A 24,549-nucleotide genomic window follows, 5' to 3' on the forward strand; every position below is an offset into this window, starting at 1 on the left:
TGGCAGCGCACATGTTTATCTTTAACCCAAATAAATATCCAAACTGATAATAAGAATCAAAAATGTAAAATATATAAATAATATGTATTTCACTAAATAATGCACTTCATCACCATGTCTCCAACATGTGGCCAAATTAATAATTACTCCCTAATACATAAATTAGTTCATGGTGGGAAGCAGCTTCTTTTAAAATGTGAAATCATATAATCTATCACTATCACAAAATATAGCATTACATATCATAAAATCAATATAAGGTCATCGTTAAAAACATAAAAGTTAATAAAATCTAAAAACAGTATTCATTAACCGCTTCAATACAGGGCACTTATACACCTTCCTGCCCAGACCAATTTTCAGCGCTATCGCACTTTGAATGACAATTGCGCGGTCATGCTACACTGTACCCAGACAACATTTTTAACATTTTGTTCCCACAAATAGAGCTTTCTTTTGGTGGTATTTAAAAAGAAGACCGAAAAGTTTTTTTTTTTACAAAGTTTTTTTTTTTGTTTCTGTTACAAAACTTTGTAAATAAGTAAGTTTTCTCCTTCACTGATGGGGCTGCACTGATAAGGTGGCACAGATGAGGTGGCACTGATGGGCACCAATATGCAGCACTGATAGGCAGCACAGATGGGCACTGATAGGTGGCACAAATTTAAACTAATAGATGGTACTAATGGATGCCAGTGATACCCATTCATCCAATCAGTGGGCACTGATTAGCATCCATTGTGGGCACTGATTAGCATCCATTGTGGGCACCGATTTGCATCCCTGGTGGTCCTGGTGGCATCCCTGATGGTCCAGTGTAGGCATCCGTGGGGGGGGGGGGCTGCTCTGATTATAAATCAGCACAGACCCCCCCCCGTCAGAGGCTCTCCTCTACTCGCGTCTGACAGAATATCAGATTTCTGTGCGACACTACCTCCACCAGCTGATAAAAATTGGGCGCTTACCAGATCTGATGGACCTCAGAGCTAACAGAAGGTCAAACGAGCTTTGTATTCACAACAGGATAAAAAGGTAACCAGCACCCCAATAGACCAGATGAAAATGGTATAAAAGAAAGGAACACAATCTAAGTTCTCCCCATAAAAAAAAAAAAGAAGTAATTTATTTAAAAGCTGTATTGCCAGGCTCCATACAGCAATAACAAGTTAAAAAATTCAATCAATGACATCCAGCGTGGATGTCCGATGTTAGCAGTATTTGCAGCATGTAAGGTACGATGACAGCGGGTGATGTCCGCAAGATAGCTCCTCCCCTGTACATGTTACGTCATACGGGACTGCGTCAGCCAGGGGGAGGAGCACCTTTTTATTCAACCTGTCTTGGTGATTCCTTTATATCCTCTTCACTTCTTACACCTTTCTATTCAGCCTCTTCTGGTGATGCATTTATATCCTCATCAATTTTCACTTCTTACACCTTGGCTACCACCAATACTTTTTAGTACTTCAATCCCCCTCTTCTTTACCAAGCACAAGACACCTTGCTCATGTCATACTATAACTATATAAAAAAAAAGTTTTATATATACACACACACACACATATATATTTTTTTCAGAAGTCCTTCATTGATGGTCTCAGCACTTATGGTCACTCTGACTACTTCAACTTCTTGAAATCTGTCTCCCCTGAATGATTTTCTTGCTGGACAGCAAGAGTCACACCACCTCAGCTCCCGTTTGAGATGCCCCCCCTTTGGGGGTCCCTGATCTACAGTGTCACACTTATTATATAGTCAACCTTGTAAGTATGGTAGAGAGTGGGTTCTTAATACTTTGTTTTATTTTATTCTTTTTCCCTTGGATAGGATCAGACCATACAGCAACTATTATATTTTATTGAAATCACACCCATGCTCCTGAAGCGTGAATCACTCCATTAAATGCATAGAGCTATTATATGCCCTATGATTCAATTGATATCCGTCAGTATGTATAGTTTTTGATATTAATAGTTTATAATCATGTGGTAACCCATCTACATTGTATGTATAGGTATGCATTTTTATAAATTGTACCAGTTATTATAATGGTACTGGATATACACTTACTCACAATTTTGCGTTTGTATGTTAATTTATACAATAAACTGATTTATACCTACGTGCTTCATTTAAAGTCCCAAACCCCTTTCCCCCCTTTTTGACATATAGATAGGGATGGAGGCAATTGCCCTTACCAGGTCACCACCTCATATAAAGTCCCAACTGTACTCCTTTTTCTTATAGCAATGTCTGTGCATGCACAGAATTCCCCTGTTCATGCCCAAATGTTCCACTGGTGTCTGCCAGGTCCCAGAGACCTTCAGCACAGAAAGTGCATTTGTCCCATTCTGTTCTGGCTGCTAAACAGTGTGGGCAGACAGCTTGCCATCTCCCCCCACTTCTGCCTGGCCACCCTGCCAATGGCTGATATGGCAGGAGTTCCCCTGTCAGAATACAATAACACAGCGGGAGAGATCCCGTATCACACATCGTTACGTTAATGCAGTGATCTGCACCTTTTTTCTTTCTTTTTCTATTCAACCCACCAAACGTGTGTTCCATCTTGCTTGGTTTTACGAACAAGTCTTCTGAATTGTATAAAGATAAGTGTATTCATTTGGCAATATTGTTACTTTTCAAAGTGATCAGTTTAAAGTAAACCTGTACTGGGATGAGTGCTATTGCTGGCCTCTAAAAATGCTAGTTGCCCAGCTGTCAACACTTTTTGACTCAACAGAACAAAATATGCCGATAAGTACTTCTCACTTTTCTGACCTGCATATTTCCTCCTGGGCTCTGCCTGAGAGCGATAGGTAAGCATAACAGGAAAGTAGCTAGTATTTTCAGAAAGTTCACTTTAACAAAGATATTATCAAATTATGAAGAGCTGCCTGCTGTATGTAAATGTTGTAAACTAACGCATAGTGCTCATTCAGCATGGGAAAAGTGACCGTCTTTTTTTTTTTTATTTTTTATTTTTTTATTACTTAACAATACAGGTTTCACATACTGCACATCTGATAACATGCTGTGACATATAAATGACAATCAGCTCACTAGTTTCTAGAGTTATTAATGTGTAGGTACAAGAATCTGTAAAATTTCATCTGTAGCCAAGATTATAAGAGTAGTTCTACATTATTTTGACTGCGCACATAATCCCATACCAATAATCTTGACAAGAGAAAGGTAGTAAAAGCATAGTTGCATACATTAGATCATCAATACAAAATTAGTGTTTAGCACCATAATACAAAAGTATATGTGCGATTTTATTTTTTTGACAGCTTAGAGTGGATTGTTGTTATCTGTGTGCATGATCTAAAACAAAACTATTTTTCTTCATTCTTGACTTTTGGAACTCTGCCCAAGGCATAAAACTCCTCATTGGGTCGTAAGTCAGTTAAGTGAGCAATACGATTCGCCATAGCAAAAAAGGCTGTAACCATTGCAATATCCCAGGCATCTTCACGGTCAAATCCATGTTCCTCTAGCTTCTGGAAGTGTGTTTCAGTTATGTTTTCTGGTTTTGCAATTGCCAAAGCAAATTCTATCATGGCACGCTCTCTGTTACCTAAATCTGCTAGCTCCGGATTAACAACCACCTAAAAATAAAAAACATATAGATAATAAAGAAAATAATTGCATACACTGGAAAAAGTGCACCTGTTCTGCGAGGAAGAGGAGCCTGCTCGTACCTGTGGAATGCATCAGTTGGGAGAGGTCAGTATATTATATACACAGATTTTGGTAATTTTTAGCCTTGCCTTTAAAATGAACCTAGCTTTTCATCTCCCCTAAACCAAACCCTAAAGCTTACCGAACCCTGAAATTGAAAACTTAAAGTGGAACGATACTCACCTTCGTATCAGTGATAAAATGATTGTGAGACATTTTGCTAGTGCCGATATCATCTACATGTTTTTTTTTCCCCATGTGTGGTAGCTTTGGCTATCTTGATTGACTGGCACAGGATGATGCAACTCCCAAGTATGTGCATGGCCCTGGACATTTCAGGAATATACATGGATTGCGCATGCCTGCACATACACACAGAACTAAACAGGACGGTATGAAACCTTTATTGCATTGGGTGGATTTACTAAAACTGGAGAGTGCAAAACTTGGTGCAGCTGTGCATGGCAGCCAATCAGCTTCTAACTTCAGCTTGTTCAATTAAGCTTTGACAAAGAAAACTGGAAGCCCATTGGTTTCTATACAGAGTCAGATTTTGCACTCTCCAGTATTAGTAAAGCAACCCCATAGTGTGTTCCTGTTGCAATAAAACCTTCCTGCTGACAATTGTTTAAATAGCTATAGTTCCACTTTAATATAAAGTGGTTGTAAAAGGTAGATTTTTGTTTATCTTAATGCATTTTATGCATAAGATAAAAAAACAAAACAAAACAAAAAACCCTTCTCTGTGCAGCAGCCGCCTTAAGAGAGAGATGGGGCCAGTCCGTAACTCAGAGTCTGAATGGACACCGGGAGCTGTGGCTCGGCTCAGGCGACCCAATAGCAAGCTGCTTGCTGTGTGGGCACTCAACAGGAGGGAGGAGCCTAGAGCACCAAAGAGGGACCCAAGAAGAGGAGGATCAGGGCTGCTCCATGCAAAACCACTACACAGGCCAGGCAAGTATAAAAGTATAACCCATTTCCTCCCCCCCCCCTATGAAAATAACAAAAACACACAACACGACACTTTAAAATCACTTTAAGCCTTTAATCCAACTCCTGAAATGCAACGCTAAATAATCCTGACCCTAAGGTTTCATTTTTTACACTTAAGCCTTAACCCAAAATAACTTTTTAACTTAAGCCCTAAACATCACATTGTTATGAAACTCCCCAGGTCTTAACTTTGACATTAAGGATGCTGGGCGGATGTCTTGAGCATCTGCAAAGCGCCACCAATAAATACCATATTTTTTTGTAATAGGATTATCGGATTTGAGCTGGCCATACACAAATCGAAATTTGGCTGGTTCAGCAGGGACCGGCTGGATTTTCATCCATGAGTGGGCTAGCTTGTCGATAGTCGATCAATTTATTTTTGTACAATCAGCCTGTGTGTTTTATCCTAAACGGTCATGGCCGCTGGCTATAGCCAGCAACACTGATCATTGTATTCTACTGGTGTGGGGAGAGTCTCCCTGCTGTCCAAAAACAATAGCTCAGCAGGTGAGATTCCCCCATCCACATTGATTGTGTGGATGGAGGAAAATAATTGGTAAAAACTAGCAGGTTGGGGGAGAAAAAAAAAAAAACCACACACAACACCACACACAACCAAAAACATGAAATCACATATGGCCCATAATACATATTTTTCTGAAATACCGATATATCTATATCTATCTGTACAGTCATCTTGAAGAATGCCCAGGCTCTGGCTCTATTCAAGACTCAACAACAGTGAAACGTTTGGTAGATCAAGAGAAAAGAGAGTTTTACTCCCGGACAGTAGTTGTAGATGGTGTGCCCAAACTGGAGACTATGCCCAGTGATGTCCCGGGTACAGGAGAACGGCATTACTAGGAGAAAGGCCCAGGCTGGGTGATAAGCCATAGGCGTTGTTTGATCCCTTGTAATGGGGGGGTGTAATCAACTGGTGCTGGTAAGCAGCCAATTCTACTGTTGGTCGTGGCATGGTTCACTTGAGGTGGTTGATGGTGGATTTTTCATTAGGTATAAATCAAGACTCACGATCTTAAATCACTGCTGGATTTTTATATGGACTGATTGGGTTTTCAATTTAATGAACTCTTCAACTTTTGAAGTTATTTACTGTATGATCATTAGCGCCATCCTATTTTATGTAATATTTCTCTACTCTAAATATGTCATGTCATACAGGAGAATTGCTGCTTGATGTTTGTTTTGGTTTTGGTTTTGATTTCCCATTAGCACAGTTTTCTTATTTACCCTAAATACTTACCCGAGCCTGATCTCAATCCAGAAATGTACATGAGAGCTGAGGCTCTCTCGGATTGCTTGCTTCTGATTGGCTCAGATATAGCAGCAGGAGTCATTGGCTCCTGCTGCTGTCACAGGGGATGGGCCTCTCATGGACACTCTGAACAGGCTCGAGAGCAAGCACTCACAAGGACCCCATCGCAAGTGGCAAGGGGGGGGTGGGGAGATAGGGCCAGGAGCTGAGAAGAGAAAGATCAGGGTTGATTTGTGCAAAATCATTGCACAGAGCATGCAAGTTTAACACGTTTGATATTTTGAGATATACTGTATGCACAGCAATTTTTCTTCTACATAAACTCCTTAATCTCCTAACAAGATTTCTTATTTAACCCCTGAAAACCCATACATATTAACCACTTAAGGACCAGGCCTCTTTTTCAGATTTGGTGTTTACATGTTTAAAACAGTTTTTTTTTTGCTAGAAAATTACTTAGAACCCCCAAACATTTTATATTGTTTTTTTTCTAACACCCTAGAGAATAAAATGGCGGTCATTGAAATACTTTTTTTCACACCGTATTTGCGCAGCGGTCTTACATGCGCACTTTTTTTGGAAAAAATGCACTTTTTTGAATAAAAAAAAGACAACAGTAAAATTAGCCCAATTTTTTTTATATTGTGAAAGATAATCGTACGCCGAGTAAATTGATACCAAACATGTCATGCTTCAAAATTGCGCCCGGTCGTGGAATGGCGTCAAACTTTTAGCCTCAAAAATCTCCATAAGCGACATTTAAAAAATTCTACAGGTTGCATTTTTTGCGTTACAGAGGGGGTCTAGGGCTAGAATTATTGCTCTCACTCTACCGATCGCGGCGATACCTCACATGTGTGGTTTGACCACCGTTTTCATATGCGGGCGCTACTCACGTATGCGCTCGCTTCTGTGCGCAAGCTCGTCGTGACGGGATGTTTTTTTTTTTCTTTTTTCTTCTTATTTATTTTAAATAGATTTTTATTTTTTACACTTTATTTTTTAAAAACAAAGGATCACTTTTATTCCTATTCCTATTTATTCCCTTGTAATAGAAAAAATCATGACAGGGCCTCTTAAATATGAGATCTGGGATCAAAAAGTCCTCAGATCTCATATTTGGACTAAAATGCAAAAAAAAAAAAAAAAAAAAAAAAAAAAAAAGGACCACTGTTATCGTACAGACGACCGGCGCCTGAAGAGATGGATATCTCGGTTGTGGCAGCAGCTGCTGCAGTTACCGAGATATCCCTCTTCAAAAATAGGACGTACATCGGCGCTGGTCGTTAAGTGGTTAAGCAATGAAGCTGTCAGCACTGAAAGCACACAGTCCTGTGTTGAGATCTTGGGACTTATGCCCCATACACACGGTCGGAAATTCCGACGGAAATAGTCCGATCAGATTATGTTGTCGGAAAATCCGATCATGTGTGGGCTTTATCGGACTTTTTCTGTCGGAATTTCCGACGGAAAATGTTTGACAGCTGGATCAAAAATTTTCCGACAAAATCCGATCGGACTTTTTCCAATCGTGTGTAGAGAATTTCGACGCACAAAGTACCACGCACGCTCAAAAAAAAAAAAAAGTTGGAGACGAAAGCTATTGGCTACTGGCCTCTACATAGTCCCATCGCACGTTTTGTACGTCACCTTGTTCCGAACGATTTGATTTTCCGACAACTTTGTGCGACCGTGTGTATGCAAGACAAGTTTCGGCCAAAATCCTTTGTAAAAAAATAAATAAAAATCAGACGGATTTTGTGGTGGGAATGTCCGACCTTGTGTATGGGGCATTAAGCCTTAATTTTTTTTTATTAAATATGCAATGATTTTGAACAGAACACCCCAGATCCTCCTCTTCTGAGGTCCCCTGCCACTTTGATGAGTGCCCCCAAAGAAAGCTGCTTTCTATGGGGGTGCTCGTGCAGGCTCGCTCTCGAGCCAACCTGTCTGGGTCCATTGACACAGACCAGGTGGCTCTGCTACACCTCCCTCCTCACAGCATTTGATTGACAGCAGCAGGAACCAATGGCTTCCACTGCTATCAATCTGCCCAGTAAGGAGGGAAGAGAGAGGCGAGGATCAGGCTTAGGCAGCTATGGAGGGGCTGGGGGGCTTGTGCAGCACAGAAGATATTTTTACTTTAATGCATAAGGTAAAAAAACCTTAAGGCTTTAGAGTCACTTCAGGATTTATCTAACTTAGGCAAGTGTAAAATTTGTAAAAGTAAATTTTTTTGAATTACCTGGTCAGCCAGCATTCTATTCTTTGAGTATATTCTGTGCAATGCGCTGTGAGCAGTTACACAATAAGGGCACTTATTACTTGCACTTGTAGCCACAACTATAAGCTCTCTGTCAGCTTTGGTTAGGTTTCCTGCAACAGAAATAATTATTGTCATGTATATATCCTTGCTTTATTTAAAGTGATTGTAAACATTTATAAACAATAAAAAATACTGTAAATAAAAAAACACTAATAATAATATTCCAAAAAGGGCCCGATATGGACAGGGGAGGTCGCGCCGTTTGTTTCAATGATTTTTTTTATGCACATTACCGGGATCTGGCAATACATTACAGCCGCAAGCAATTTTAAAGGTCTTTTTTCCCCCTTTAGAAATGTAATTTTGCTGCAGTACTGTTATAAACATGGGAACGATGCGCTACTTTACAGGCAGACTAAGGGCATTGATACATGTCCCCTGGGGCAGTACCCGAGTCCCCATACACTTTATGGCAATAACTCGCATACAAGCCTTTAAACACTTGGTTTTTCATGTTTGTGTCCCATAGACTAACAGTGTTCACACCAATTTGTCTGTTTGCATATTCTGGTGCGAACCCAACCAGGGGGTGTTCGGTTCATCCCTAGTGGGTCAGTGATGGTTAGGGTAGGCATATCCACAGAGGGATGCACAGACCTCTACAGGCTAGATAATAGCACCCTGACTGCCATTATGTATCAATATGAAATCCTTGGACCCATTGTCTGACCCTACGCTGGTGCAGTGGGTCCTGGGTTCCTCCTGGTGCACGACAATGCCCAGCCTCAAGTAGCGAGAATATGCAGTCAGTTCCTGGAGGATGAAGGAATTGATACCATTGACTAGCCCCCACATTTGCCTGACCTATATCCAATAGAACGCCTCTGGGACGTTATGTGTTAGTCTATCCAACGCTGCCATGTTGTACTTCCGTCTGTTCAAGAGCTCAGTGATGCCCTGTTCCAGATTTGGGAGGAAATATCCTAGGACACCATCTGTTGTTTCAATAGGAGAATTCTCCGACATTGTCAGGCATGCATACAAGCACGTGGGGGCTATACAGAGTACCATTTTGAGTTACTGCAATAAAATGTCAGCAAAAATGGACCAGCCTGCTGCATCATTTTTTTTCCACTTTGATTTTCGGGGTATCTGAATTCAGCCCTCTGTAGGTTGATCATTTTCATTTCCATCAAAGGATGTGGCATCCTTTTGTTCCTAACGCATTACTGTGTCTAGTTTAGTATAAATATTGAGCATGATATTTTTCCCCATTGAGATCTGATGTGTTTTCAAAGTGTCCCTTTAATTTTTTTTGAACAGTGTACAGTGCCTTGAAAAAGTAATCATAACCCTTGAGGCTGGGTTCACACCATTGCCGCATGCAGCTCCCAGCAGTGGTCCGGTGCATCTTAGTTCACAGTTTCAGGTCCGATTTCACCCTGAATTTTCGTCTGAATTCGCACCAAAAGATGCACAGGGCTCCTGTGCAATTCGCACCAAAGCCGCAGCGGAGATGTGTAATGGCTCCATAGAGAATCAGTAAAAAGAAACTCTGCATCAAATTCTCAATGGCGTAAACCCAGACTGAAAAAAATTTCTAAAATTTTGTCATGTTACACATAAAACTGTATTTTATTGGGATTATATGGTAATAGACCAAACAAAAGTGGCACATAAGTGTGAAGTGGAAGGAAAATGATAAATGGTTTTCAAAATGTTTTACAAATTAATATCTGAAAAGTGTGGTATGCATTTGTATTCAGTCCCCCTGAGTCAATACTTTGTAGAACCACCTTTTGCTGCAATTACAGCTGCAAGTCTTTCTGGGTAGGTCCCTACTAGCTTTGCACATCTAGGAGAGTGGGATTTTTGCCCATTCTTTTTTGCCATATAGCTCAAACTCTGGATGGAGCTTCTAGAAACAGCAATTTAAGACTTGCCACAAATTCTCAATTGGATTTAGGTCTGGACCATTCTAACACATGAATATGCTTTGATCTAAAACCATTCCAATGTAGCTCTGGTTGTATGTTTAGGGTCATCGTCCTGCTGGAAGGTGAACCTATGCCCCAGTCTCAAGTCTTTTGCAGACTAACAGGTTTTCTTCTAAGATTGTCCTGTATTTGGTTCCATCCATCTTCTCATTAACTCTGACCAGGTTCACTGTCCCTGCTGAAGAAAAGCATCCCCACAATATGATGCTGCCACCACCATGTTTCACAGTGGGGATGGTGTGTTCAGGGTGATATGCACTGTTGGTTTTCTGCCATACATAGTATTTTGCTTTGAGGCCAAGAAGTTAAATTTTGGTCTCATCTGACCAAAGGCACCTTCTTCCACATGTTTACCATGTCCCCCACACGGCTTTTCCCAAACTGCAAATGGTGCCTCTTATGACTTTCTTTCAACAATGGCTTTCTTCTTGCCACTTTCCATAAAGGCCAGATTTGTAGAGTGCGCGACTAATTGTTGTCCTGAGGATCTCTGCAGCTCCTCCAGAGTTACCATGGGCCTCTTGACCGCTTCTCTCATTAATGCTTTCCTTGTCTGGCCTGTCAGTTTAGATGGACAGCTATGTCTTGGTTGGTTTGCAGTTGTGTCACACGCTTTCCATTTTCAAACGATGGATTGAACATTGCTCTGAGATGTTCAAAGCTTGGGTTTTTTTTTTTTTTAATATAAAACCCAACCCCACTTTAAACTTCTCCAAAACTTTAGCCCTGACCTGTCTGGTGTGTTCCTTGGCCTTCATGATGCCGTTTGTTCAATAAGGCTCTCTAACAAACCTTTATTTACTAATTAGGTAACTTCCGAAGGCGATTGGTTCCATTAGATGTTAGTTAGGGGTATCAGAGTAAAGGGGGCTGAATACAAATGCACGCCACACTTTAGATATGGATTCATAAAAATTTTAAAAATAAAATGTTGAAAATCGTTTATCATTTTCCTTCCACTTCACAATTATATGCCAGAGATAGATATTCCTGTTTTTTATTGCTGTCTTATTCTGGCAAGATTTAGACCCCATGTACACAGGACGCTGAGGCAAATTCCTCTGAACTAATTTTTTTGGCACCTTAAAACTGGCATTTAAAATGCCTGTTTAGCCGCGTTTGCATGCCGCATGTGTCTAGAAGCGTTTATTAAGATTACCTCATTTAAGATCCTCCCCAAGCTCAAAAAACATTGTAAGTTAACTATTTCAGCCATTTTGACCAGAGTGAGTATTTGCCTCTATTTCTGTGCTTTTTTTGGAAATGGATCCCATAATGAGCATATGTGAGGAAATGCTCCCAACATTGCTCTTGATGAGGTGACGTAGAAAATTGCGCAAGAGGTCCAGAGTCAGGCCGCGTACACACGCGGGGACTGTTCGCTCAACTTTGTTCGTCAAACAGTTTCAGCGGACAGTCCGCTCAAAATTAACATGGACGGACTTGCCCACACACGACGAACGAACAGTCCGCTGAAACCGTGCGCGATGACGTGAACGGCACGTACGACGGGACTAGAAAACGACGTCCTATACACTGCAATGCAACCTTCGGCGTGTAAATTCTTTCTGAGCATGCGCGAGACTTAGTTTGACGAACAAGCCTACACACGGGCGGACTGTCCGCTCAAACCAAGTTTCAGCGGACAGTTTTTCGGAATTTCCGAAAAACTTTGTTCATCAGACTGTCCGCTGAAACTGTCCGCTGAAAGCCCACACACGAGCGGACTGTCCGCCGAAACACTGTTCAGCGGACAAAGTTGAGCGAACAGTCCCCGCGTGTGTACGCGGCCTCAGAGTTTGTCGCTATTGGACCCATCCTTTGATTGAACAGCGAATGTCGGCAGGATATTTTGTAAACATGTACGTACAGCTGCGTACCTACCCAGACAATTTTTTTTTATTTCACAAGCATGTCCATTGCCACATTTGACCTTCTACTTGAAAAATTATGACCCAGACTGACATGCATGGACACCAACATGAAGAAGAGTGTGCCACCAGAGGAACATCTGTTGGTGACGATCAGGTATGTGCATATATTTATATATAGATGTATTTTTGTTTTTCCTTTATTTTTTCATTGTTTTCCCCCCATCATATTTTTGTCTTTTCAGGTCTAAAACGTGTCTAAATGCCGGTACCGTGTTTGGCATCTGAAACGTGGAAATCTTTGGAGTCTGAACTCATTTTTTTGCTTCCAAAGAAACGCTGTTAAACGCAACTGCATACAAATGGCAATAAATGAGACTGTGTACATGGTCACATAGGATAACATTGAAGGAGTTCAGGGGCAGTTGAAAAAAAAAAAAAAGTATCCAACTGCCTCTGAACATACGTTTAACAGCGTCCCGTGTACATGGGGCCTTACTCTCCATTTATCTTGATGACAAACTGTCACCAGAAGTAAGAGAAAATCCAAAATTTTTATTGGTCATCAAAACAAGAGGTGTTGGAAAAATCTTCCAATGAGCACACTAGTTCAGGTGACAACTGTTTAAAATGCTCACGTTTTACAGGAAAATAATAAATGCAGAAAAAAAAAAAAAGGAAGAAAAACAAATACACACCTCTGCAGCCTGTAAACCATTGCGCCAGCCGGTGCAATGCCTGGATACTGCAGACTCAGTTACTGGATGGCAGGAAGATCAATAGACTATGATCACCAGTGCCCTTGCAGTTCATTCATTTACAGAACTGTTTAAACGAATGACGCGGCTGTGTGGGCAAAAGCCTGCACAGTTATGCTGTTTTAAAATTGAGACAACAGGTCAGGGGAGAAGATCCCCCACTCATTGTCACAATGGAAAAAAAAAAAAAAAAAAAAAAAGTGTGACTGTATGGCTGAATTCGTATTGCATAGACATCGCATGTGATCCGCACAGCAGTGCGAATCACATTCGATGTCTGTGTTCGCAATAGTGTGAACCCAGGCTTAAGGACCGGTTCACACAGAAATGTGCTGTGGGTTCCTGTGCAAGTCACACATGGTTCTGTGCGGTATTATTTCACCCCCCCCCCCCCACACACAAAGTTGCACCACAACACTAAAAGTAGCATATACACCAATTTTAGAAATGCACTGCAACCAGATCGCATGGTCGTTTTGTGCCATGCGATCTGGTGTAGGCAAATGCACTGCCTTTGCGATCTACATTTGGGATGTAGTTAACATTGCACTGGCACTTGCTGCAGATTGCAAGGCTAGTGCGATTAGAATGTGGTGTGGGAAACCCACACAGATCGTGAGTTTCCCCACACAGTGTTGTAGTGTGAACCGGGGCTTACTATGACATTCTAAGACCCCATACATTTACCCAATGCATTTATATTTACCAGTTTCCTTGTTCATAAGGACATCATAATAGGCAAAAAACGTTCTGAATTCACTTGGACGGTGAGCCAATGCTTTGAAAACATTCGGTAAAAATCCACCCTGAAAAAAGAAAATAATTTTTAATGGTATCAAAATTATCAAAGCATAGTGCGATTTTTTTTTTTTTTGGCCCATGCATTAATTATATATAAATCATACAAACACAAGGATGCTGTGATTCTGAAGCCTAGTAACTTCTGTGAGAACTGGCTTCAAATGGTAACTGAACCCTGATTGAGAAAGACCGCTCTAGGGGAACAATAAAAAGGAGATTCATTTCTCCTTCCCACTTCTGGGGATCCTCTGGCTAAGGAAACTGCTGTCAATCAAGAGGAGGGAGCAGCAGGTTTACAGACTAACTATGGAAAATACAGGCACATTGCTGCATTACCCATAGAGTTTTCATTCACCTCTGACTGTCCTAAGAGACTGCAGGACCCATCACACTGTCTGGACAGTGCTAATTGGCCATTTGCTGATCACATGCACCCTCCCATAAAAAAAAATAAATAAATAAATAAATGGAAATAACTCTAGCAATACACACCAAACTGATTAGTTTCTGTTGCGACTATGATTTAAAAAGAGTAAAAAAACAGATTGATAATAAATGGCTTCAGCCAAACACTAACCATGAGTGAAAGAAATGTTTTTGTGTTATCATTCATATGCTCTGAAAAATGGCCAAGAAATAAATTCTGCCAGGGTATGTAAACTTATGAGCACAACTGTAAATGTAAATTTGTGTACAGTGTCACGACTGCAAAATTGTCAGTTAAAATAACGCAGTGCTGTATTGCTTAGCCTCTTGCAGACCGCGCACTGTAGCTTTACTGTTACAGTGTGGCCCAACTGCGCAGAACCACATACATTTTTTTTTTTTTTTAAACGGGATGTGTTTTATAGCAGAAAATAAAAAAAGATTTGTGTTCTCAAAATGTTCAGTCTTTTTACATTTCTATAAAAAATAAAAACCCAGGAGGTTACCAAATACCACCAAAAGAAAGCTCCATTTGTGTGAAAAAAGAAAAAAAATTATATAAAATTTTGTTTTGTTACAGTGTTGCATGACTATGCAATTGTCAGATAAAGTATCGCACCTGGGTATGAAGGGGGGGGGTTAAATCTTCCAAAGGTCAAGGTGGTTAAAGAGACAGTTTATTAAAGGGGCTGTAAAGGTAAATTTTTTATTTTCTACATAGGTTCCTTTAAGCTAGTGCATTGTTGGTTCACTTACCTTTTCCTTTGATTTCCCTTCTAAATGTTTTTTTGCTTTGTCTGAATATCTCACTTCCTGTTTCTCCTCAGTAAACTTCTCACCATCATCCGAGCTGGTGGTTAGTCAGCCAGAACAGCTTACTGAACAGCTTACTGGGGAGGAACAGGAAGTGAGAAATTCAGACAAAAGAAAACAAAGAAAAAAAAACATTTAGAAGGGAAATCGAAGGAAAAGATAAGTGAACCAACAATGCACTAGCTTAAAGGAACCTATGTAGAAAATAAAAAAAATTTACCTTTACAACCCCTTTAAGATTACATTTTTAAGGTTGCAAACACATCAAGATTTTTCTGAAATTGATTTGAATAAATGTGCTTTTATAATCTGCCAACTCTGGTAAACACATAATAAAAAAAAACAAACAGACCTTTTTCTCAACTTCTTCCATTAGTTCTACTATATCATATGGCAAGTCTTTTTTGTAAGGCACAGGGTAGCGGCTGATTGGCCTGGGTGAGTCTGAGTCCGTTCCATATCCTTTTCTTCCCAAGACTGCTCTGGGCAATCTCCCGTTCCCATGAGAAATATTTACTAGAAAGTTCTGAAAAACATTTAGATAGCATACATTTTTAGTTTATGTGATTAAGTGAAATATGTGGATTTTAAAAGAAGAACTACAATTTGAACATAGCATGTTATACTACATACAGTTGGTATAGAAAAGAATCACCTCCCCATAAAATAATCACTTTTCTTGCTTTGCAGCCTGAAATGAAGACAGACACAGTTATTGTTTTATCCAGCTGTATTTACTCTTATAACATCTGAGTGAAAGATATAACACCAACATGTAAAAAAAAAAAAAAAGAAAAAAAAAAGAAAGAAAGAATCACTGAGTTGGAAAAAGGATCACCCTCTCATGTCAGTAAATTTTTGAACCACCTTTTGCTTTAATTACAGCCTCAGTTGGGATAGGTCTCTACTACCTTTGCACATTCTACTTTTCAGAACTGCTGAAGTTTAGTTAAATTTGATGGTGACCCCTTTGTGGACTGCAGTCTTCAAGTCATGCCACAGATTTTAAATGGGGTTTAAGCCTGGGCTCTGACTCGGCCATGCAAGGACATTCACCTTTTTCTCCTTCAACCACTGTGCGGTCATTTTTTGTTGTGTGCTTTGTTATGTTGGAAGGTAAACCTTCTTCCCATTGACTACTTTCTGGCAGAGGACAGCAGATTTTCACCAAGAATTTAACAGCGTTTTGCCCCATCTATTTTTCTGCAGAGAAACAACCCCATAACAGGATATTACCACCTCCATGCTTTACTGTAAGAATGGTGTTATTTGGATGGTGAACTATGAAAAAATAAATAAATAAGAAAGAGTGATTTAGTTTTTTACATATTTTTTTTTCCTGACATGTTGGCGTTATATCTTTCACTTGGATGGTATAAGTTGCACCGAGCTGAATAAAACAAAATGAAAAAAAAATAAATGAAAAAAATAAAAATAAATAGTGCTTGCACTTTTGATGCGTTTCTGCTGGTTTCTCCTGCAACAGACATCTCCCAAAAACACATCAAAAATGCATTAACACATGTGAAAAAATGCACAACAAGCAGAAAAAGCATCAACTGCAACCTGCATAGGTGTGAACCAGGCCTGAAGTAGATAACCATTGCTGCATTCCCTCTTGGGCATTTGTGCACCCTGTAATCTTTATATGTAAAACAATTGTATTTATAATACAAAAATACATATAGAATTTTTAAAAAGTAAAAAAATAAATAAAATAACAGTGGCCTAAGCAAAAATCTTCAAGAAGGTCCAGTGTTCTAAATCGAATATGCCATTATCATCCCAGAAAATGATTTTCAGTTCTTTTATAAATAGGCTAATATATATTTTAGAAATCACATGGCTACTTGAGACTTAGGCCTCGTGCACACCGTTTGCCCAATACGCCTGAACTCACATCTCCTGGCAGGAGAAAAGCAATGTCAAAAACGAGCCTAAAGCCTGATACACACTATGGGTTTCTGCCAGAAAACTCTGGTCAGCGGTCTGCCTTTGGTGGAGAGTGCTGATCAGGGGAGCCGGTCAGCTGCTGGTTTTCCAGCACGCTCATCCACCAGAAGCCAGCCTCTGTCAGATGGGCTGCCATACACATGGGCCAAATGTCAGATGTTTTTTTTTTATTATTGAACCCCCCCCCCCCCAATGTCGCCCGCCATTTGGCCCTTGTGTACAGGGCTTAAAGCTGCATTTTTGTAGACACCTTTAGGCATGTCAAGTGCTTGGGAATTTCATTGGCCATAACAATAATTTATTCTTTTGCATGCTATAGTTCCAGCCACCATCTGCTACAGGACACGTTAAGTTTCATATGTGGTGAGAGAGCAGCTTTGACAACTAACCTATTGTAGAAATGTTCTATTCACACTGCAACACAGTCCGGAGCTGTGCTGCAGCATGCTACATTATATCACAGTGCACAGTACACAGTACAGAACTGACATGGGACTTTACAGCAGCTGCTGTACAGCTTCATGAAGTGTACTTTTGTACACTTTAAATAAAATTTGTACAAAAAGAAGGAAAAAAAACAAAACACAAAACAAAAACAACAACCCACACACCACAGGAGCTGGGTGACACCATGGTGCACTGCACTGCCCCCTATTGCATTGGGAACAGATACCTGTCGGAGAGGTAAGCGCTTCGGCAGCTCTCCGCTTTTGTATGAATTCACCCTAACTGGACACAAGTCAATTTACATCAGCCTGCCAATAGAGCAACATGGAGCTTCCGATGAAGTTTTCCTGAAGTACAGACAGGTGGACCCGTTTAAGAAAAAAAAAACAAAAAAAAAAAAACACCAACACACTACAAAGCAGCGCTCTATGGGTTAGTCCTCAAAGTACATGGACTTTGATAAAAGCACACAAAACATGTAGTCACGGCAACCCAGAAGCTTGTGTTCCACTGTGCATCACGGGCTTCCTGGTTCCCTGCCTCCGGCATGGGGCCGACGTCACCCAGCATGCCCGGTTCCGCTTGGCTCTACCGGTCTGCACCATCTCATGGCAGCTGTTACACTTCATTGCCTGCAGCCCAGTTTGGTTTTTCCTGGCCACCACCTTTAGACTCTTCAGCAGTTGGCACAGTGTTCCTCTGCATCCTGCGGTCCAGTTCCACTGGACGCAGGTACAGTCTGACCACGAGTCTGCAGGGACTGCTATCCTCCCCACCGGGTCTCCATCCATTTTAACATGGCTCAAGGCACCCCTTACCATGTTTGAACAGCAAGCCTTTGGGTGACATTAACCGCTCTCCACCTGGATATCACCAGTGGTATCATTTGCTTTTAATATTAATATCTTGATCACACATCTGCATGACTGTGCATTGCAGCATTTGAAGCTTTTATAGTCTCCTGCAGGTTTTGTGTATCCAGCTCACAATACAATAAAACACTTTTTTTGATTTAACTCATGTTTTTACGTGTACTTTCTGAACTAACCCATGGACTAACCATTTGTAGTTTTTGGTTCATCTATTTTTCAGTGGTTGGTGGCTGCACTGGGCTCCAGTTCATTTAACCTTGTTGATTTATTACATCTTTACATATGACTCCGTTTTTAGGGCTCAAGGAACTTGTTGTTTTGGACCTGTTCAAAAAGCCTGTGTGAAGGGGACCCTGCTGCTATTTTACAAGAAAAAGATACTTACCATGATACCACGAAGATCTAGCCATGCTGAGGATGCTTTGTCATTCAACTTTGTTAAATGCCTGTCTAGTTGCTTCATTTTGTGGTTCCTTCTGCTGGCCCCTAGGTCACTATTTTGTCCTGCAGTGGGGTAGAACCATAGAGCACAGCAGGGAACCAGGCAGAAGACATCTAAAAGATTGTGCTACAAAAAAAAAAGCATTTTTATTTGAACAGTGGAGGGCTAGAACCCCTGGAAATTGTATTGTTTCCATCTGTAAGCCCCTGTACACACAGTCGGAGATTTCCACAACCAAATCCGTCGGATTCTGCCCGTCGGATTTTGTCCGTCGGATCTTGTCCGAAACTGTTGCATACACACGGTCGGACAAAGTTGGCGAAAAATCCGATCTTTCAGAACGTGATGACGTAATTTCGTTACGATAGGACTACATTCAGGCTAGTAGCCAATAGCTTTGATGTAGGAATTTGATCTGAGCATGCGTGGCACTTGGTCCGATCAAAATTCTCTACACATGATCGGATTAGGTCCGACCGGCCCAGTTGGTCGGGAAATATTTCCAACATGTTGGAAAATTGGGTCCAACGGAGATTCGGACGGAATCAGACATTATCCGACGACACGGTCCAATAGGACACATTCCGACGGATTCTCCGACAGTGTGTACAAGGCTTTACAAGGTTTTCCTCCTGTCTAGTAAAACCATTGTCCTTCAGAAAATGTGAGGGTAAACCTCCCTAATAGAGCCCTGGAGAGCAGCAAAACCCAACAGTTTCTTGCCACCCTCTATCCAAAACCAGCAAAATGATTTTTGGCTTGACATACACTTTAAGAACGTGGAAGTAAAGGCAACACCTAACTCTAAACCTACTCCCACCCACATTCTAAACCTAATCCATTTAAAGTGGTTCTAAAGCCACAAAGGTTTTTTAACCTGCAAGTAGAAGTCCACCCTAACACTAAAATCTGTAAATCTACTGGTATCCACAATCTAAGACTAACCTATATAGCCCTGTAAAGAAGAAATCGCTATACATACCTTTTTTAAAGCTTCTCCGGTCTCCAGCGGCGGATGCTGCGTGCAGAAGAGACAGCCAACAAGTGTTACTATGGGACCTCCATTGTTGGCTGCCTCTTCTGCACCTGCCTCCACAGAGAAGCTGGCGCTGACAGCTCAGCATGGGACCAGAGCGGCTTCAGGATACATGTATAGCGTTTTTTTTTCTTTATAGGGATAGATAGGTTCATTTTAGATTGTGGATGCCTGTGGATTTACAGATTTTAGTGTTAGGGTGAACCCTGATGGGATTTACTTCCTCTTTAAGAGCATAATGGGCTAGTATGCATCGCATACTAGCCCATTATGTTACACTTGCCTGCAAACGCAGCACGCGATGTCCCCTCATCCATCTTCACCCCTCTTCCTTCTGTGGCCGTGGACTCTGGCTCTGTGACTGGCTGGAGTTGCATGACATCACTCCTGCACATGCGCGCGGGAGCTGCCGGTGACGTTGGTGCAAGCATATATAGTAAATATCTTCTGTAGGTTTAGGAGAAATTTCCTTTACCTATCGGTAAGCCTTATTATAGGCTTACCTGTAGGAAAAGTAGTTTAACTAGGTTTACAACCACTTTAATGCATGCTATGCATTAAAAGGTAAAAAGCCTTCTGTGCTGCAGGAGCCCGCCCCCCCTGCCCCCTTCATTCTTACCTGAGGCCAATATGATCCAGCAATGTGCACAAGATCAGCGGCTCTCACGCTGTCTCCCTCCTCATGTCGCAGATTGACAACAGAATCAGCCATTGGCTCCTGCTGCAGTCAATCAAATGCTGTTACTAGAGGATGGAGCCAAGTCCAAGTCGCTCAGTCTGTGTCAATAGTCACAGACTGGGTACCTTGGATCGAGCATGCAAGCCAGGCACTGCCTAAAGAGGTGGGGGGGGGGGGGGGCATGGAGCACCAGCGGGGTATCACCAAAAAGGAGGATCAGGGCTGCTCTGTGCAAAACCAAATTTTTTTTTTTCTTAACTAAAATAAAAAACAAGACACAACATACCACCACAAAACAGACAAAGGTTTAATGCCACTTTAACACTGTAAAGAAAAGATTGCTATACTTGCCTATTCTGCAGTCACTCTGCTCCAGTCCTAGGCTGAATGGTCAGCAGCTGCTTCAGTGTGTAGGAGAAGCAGCCAACAATGAAAGTCTCATAGTAAGTCTGTGGCTGTTGTCACTTCCCAGCCGTTATTGGCTTTCTCCTGCACGCAGAGGGCGCCGCTGGGGAAAAAGGACCGGCTTCAGAATACTGTAGGAAAGTACAGCAATCTTTTCTTTACAGGGTTAGATAGATTAAGCTAAAGCCTCATACACACGGTATGATTGTTGGCCAACCGAGCGTCTCATTTTTGTCAAAAGGGCGTGTGCCAGGATCTTGTCTTGCATACTAATGGTACACAAACTGTCGTGCCACAAACACGAATGTAGTGACGTACTATGAGAAATTTCAGCTCTTGAGCGCCACCCTTTGGGCCCCTTCTGCTAATTTCATGTTTGGCGAGCATTGATTTCGAGCACGCGTGTTTCTACTTTTAACTTTTGTGTGACGAACTTGTGTACAGACCATACGAAAATCTGACGTCAAACCGTTGTCTGCCAAAAATGTACTAGCTGGTCATCCAACATTTGTTGGTGGAAAATTGGACAACAATTGTCAAAAGGAGCGTACTAATGGTAAGATTTTAGGACAACAGTCAATCCTCTGCCAACAATCGTAACGTGTGTGCTTTAGTATGTGGGTGGGAATCGGTTTAGAGTTAGGCTTTACCTTTACTTCCAAAAAATCTTCCCTCTCTCCCTCCCCCTCTCTCTCTCTCTCTCTCTCCCAATTAAATATATTTTGGTTCCACGTGCAAGAAAGTCTCTCTGTGAGCTTCTTAAACTTCCTCAAATTCTGCATCTACAATCATAAATGGTACATCTTCCTCCATCTACAAACACCAGCCATACGCTCACCTTGTATTAATTGGCCCACAAACCTACCTTTTCTTGCATGTGGGATGGTTTCTTAATGCACATTTCACAAAATGTATTAAAATTGCGCTATATAGTTTTGGTCTGTGTATACAAGTAAAAACTTACCACACAAGTGGATTTTATAGGTATATGAATTAGTGCTGCACTATTAATGTTTTTTTTATTTGTTTTACATTCACACGAGAGTGATGGTGGTGGCAGTTACTATTGTTTTTTTAGATTTTTTTGTTCACGTCATAGCAGTGCAAAGGTCTTCTTTTTTTTTTAATACACGTTAAGCAACCATGTGTTTGTGTGTGATTTGTAGAGGCGGTGCAATTTTTCCTTTTTTATTTAACTTTATTGAAATACCACAAAATGACATTTCATTCAATTCTGTGTACCACAATGTGATGTGATGCGATGCGGCGACATGCGGTAAGGTGTGTTGTACTGTCTACAAATGAAGACCTACTGAATTTTTTATGCGGCACACTTCAACGCAGCATTATGGTGTGGACAGGATATGTAGAAAACAATGGTTTTCTTTGCACCTTTGCTTTAATCTATGCAGATTGGTGCAGCTCAACCGACAGTGTAACACACCAATAAGAAAGGTTCTTGGCAGGGGGTCATAGTGTCTCATATACAGATGCATTTTTAAGAAAAAAAAAATATTATTATTATTATTATTAATAAATATATATATACACACACGATTCATCAGCAGGTTATACGTGTACCTTTATATTCACAGTGAAAAATACTGCTGGTTTTGCACAGATACAAGAACTTTTACACACACGTATAGCTGTTGAAGACAGACGCTTTAGGTTTTCTGGGTGCTACAAATCTTACAAAGTAATAGGACAGAACTATCATGCTAAAATAGTGTGCTGCAGGCAGTAGTGCCAGGTGCTCTGTGTACTCACAGCGGAGAGGCTGAGCCTGCCAAGCTTCATTAGACTGGTGGTTACTCTCATGGTGATATGATCCAGTCTCCTCTCCCAGCCTGCCTGGTCAGATAGTGTTTCCTAGTTCAGGGTCACGCAGCTGAATCCCTCCTCCATTGTATGCACTATATCCTCCCCTCTGCTGCGCACACCCACACAAACTGCTCTCTCACTGGTTCTGCCTTACAATTCCCTTTGCAACAGCAAACACGTCCATTTTTCTGTACTTTATTTCCATGTTATTTTTATCTGTGGAGTAACAAATCATTTCCTTTTTCTACTGTTTTCTCAAACACATTTTAGGATTGTAAGAGTATATATTTTTTGACTCTTCGTTTTTTTTTGTTTGTTTTTTTTTGTTTTTTTACATATCAGTGAAAGAAATTTTGAACGAATTTTCTTAAAGCGGTAGTTAACCGCATCCAAACAAAATTGGGGGCTTGGGCACTTTAAGTCATAATGTGTTAGTATGCATTGCATACCAGCACAATCTGACAGACTTACTTGAAAATGAAGCCCTCCAGCAGCGCGCTGTGACCGCTGAAAGGGCTTCCATCTTCACCTGGTCTTCTTTCCAGGTTTGCGAACTTTGACGATATGCATAGCCGAGCCGGCGATGCTGTCACTCCCGTGCACATGCGTTGTTTACAGCATGGCTCTGAAGGAACAGCGCGGGTATGCTATTCCTTCAGAGCACATGCGCTCATTTAGGAGATTTTTACCATACGGTGAGCGTTTAAGGGATATTTACCGTATTATAGGTAGGGTGGGGTTGCCACCTCATCCCTTTAAACCCGAACACATATTAATTACTCAGGTTCTGAAGCTGATTAAGGTGGTAATTAAACTCACTTAGATGAATAACCTCAAAGGTCTGATTTTATGGGCAATAAAAAATATACATAAGAAATGTATACGTCTAAAAATTTTAATTTATTAAGAAAAATATCCTTTTAATATTTTTCTTAATAAATTAAAATTTTTATACGTATACATTTCTTATGTATATTTTTTATTGCCCATAATATCCCACCTTTTGAGGTTATTCGTATATTATCAAGGGATGGTGGCAATCTACATGTGTGGCCTTATGAATCACCACAATTATCATTAAACTCACTTAGTGCCTTATCTGCATTAAATCAGCCTCAGAACCTGTGTAATTAATATGTGATCGGGTTTAAAGGGATGAGATGGCAACCCTAGCTATAGGTAAAAAATCATACATGGAAGTTTACTCCCACTTTATAGGGTAAGTTCACCTATCACCCAAATGAAAAAGGTGAACTAACACAATTCTTCTGTCCACCCCTACAGCCCAACTGCACATAGAGGCTATAGTGACCCATGCTGCAAGTGTAGTAGTCCATACACTAGAAGGCCTCATGCACACTTGAACTCAAAAACGCCTGTTTTACGTACATTTGATGTTTATCTTTTATGCTTTCGGCAGAAACAATCGGCAAAACATGCCTAAAAGCGTTTAGCGCTTGAGCGTTCTTTCATTTTAGTGGTCAGAATAAATGAATATTCTGGCCAATGAAATAAACACTCAAGCACTTGATGTGCCTAAATACTTTTGCAGCAGCTTAGGCACGTTTCTGAAACTGCTTTTCTCCTGCCGGGAGAAAAGGGTTTATAGTCCCAGAATGAGTACCCATCAAATTACTAGCAATGGCAAACATCCATTGTCATCACTACACTGACCAGTGTCAGAAAATCTTTGCATTAAGGATGAGCTCCAGCATGTACGCACAGCCCACATGCAGAGCCCACCAGGAAGTCGGCGCTGCGCTAATCACAGGCAGTGAGACATTTCCCAATCTCTGCAGCCACGCATCGGAGCAATGTCTCACTGCCTGTAATTAGTGCAGCGCAGTGCCGACTTCCTGGCGGGCTCTGCACGTGGGCTGTGTGAACACGCTGGAGCTCATCTTTACTTTGGATGTTCCAAATGTTCACGTGGTTGCACTAACCAATGAGCACTGGCTATTGCAAGCATTATGATGGGTACTCACTCCAGGGCAACACTGGCAGCA

General features: G+C 41.0%; 1 protein-coding gene across 1 annotated transcript; it reads right to left on the reverse strand.

The window, feature by feature from the left end:
- Positions 1-3,235: 3,235 nt before the first annotated feature.
- On the reverse strand, positions 3,236-22,640 carry LOC143974179 (uncharacterized). The gene is made up of 5 exons (XM_077475312.1): positions 22,490-22,640; positions 15,238-15,411; positions 13,552-13,651; positions 8,199-8,329; positions 3,236-3,608 (listed from the first exon to the last, which is right to left on the reverse strand). The coding sequence occupies exons 1-5, from the start codon at positions 22,538-22,540 to the stop codon at positions 3,336-3,338; spliced, it is 729 nt and encodes a 242-aa protein (XP_077331438.1). The 5' UTR covers positions 22,541-22,640; the 3' UTR covers positions 3,236-3,335.
- Between the last annotated feature and the right edge of the window lie 1,909 nt (positions 22,641-24,549).

The sequence above is a fragment of the Lithobates pipiens genome, unplaced genomic scaffold, assembly GCF_037356315.1.
Source record: "Lithobates pipiens isolate NorthernLeopardFrog02 unplaced genomic scaffold, aLitPip1_a1.2 Scaffold_13, whole genome shotgun sequence".
Taxonomy (NCBI): domain Eukaryota; kingdom Metazoa; phylum Chordata; class Amphibia; order Anura; family Ranidae; genus Lithobates; species Lithobates pipiens.

Bases quoted from the DNA above. Each gene is read 5' to 3' on its own strand.
- LOC143974179 (XM_077475312.1), bottom strand. From the start codon at position 22,540: ATGAGAGTAACCACCAGTCTAATGAAGCTTGGCAGGCTCAGCCTCTCC. The intron at 15,412-22,489 runs GTGAGTACACAG...AATGTTTTTCAG, and splicing joins GCAGGCTCAGCCTCTCCGCT to AACTTTCTAGTAAATATTTC. The intron at 13,652-15,237 runs GTCTGTTTGTTT...TTCTTTTTTCAG, and splicing joins TGGAAGAAGTTGAGAAAAAG to GGTGGATTTTTACCGAATGT.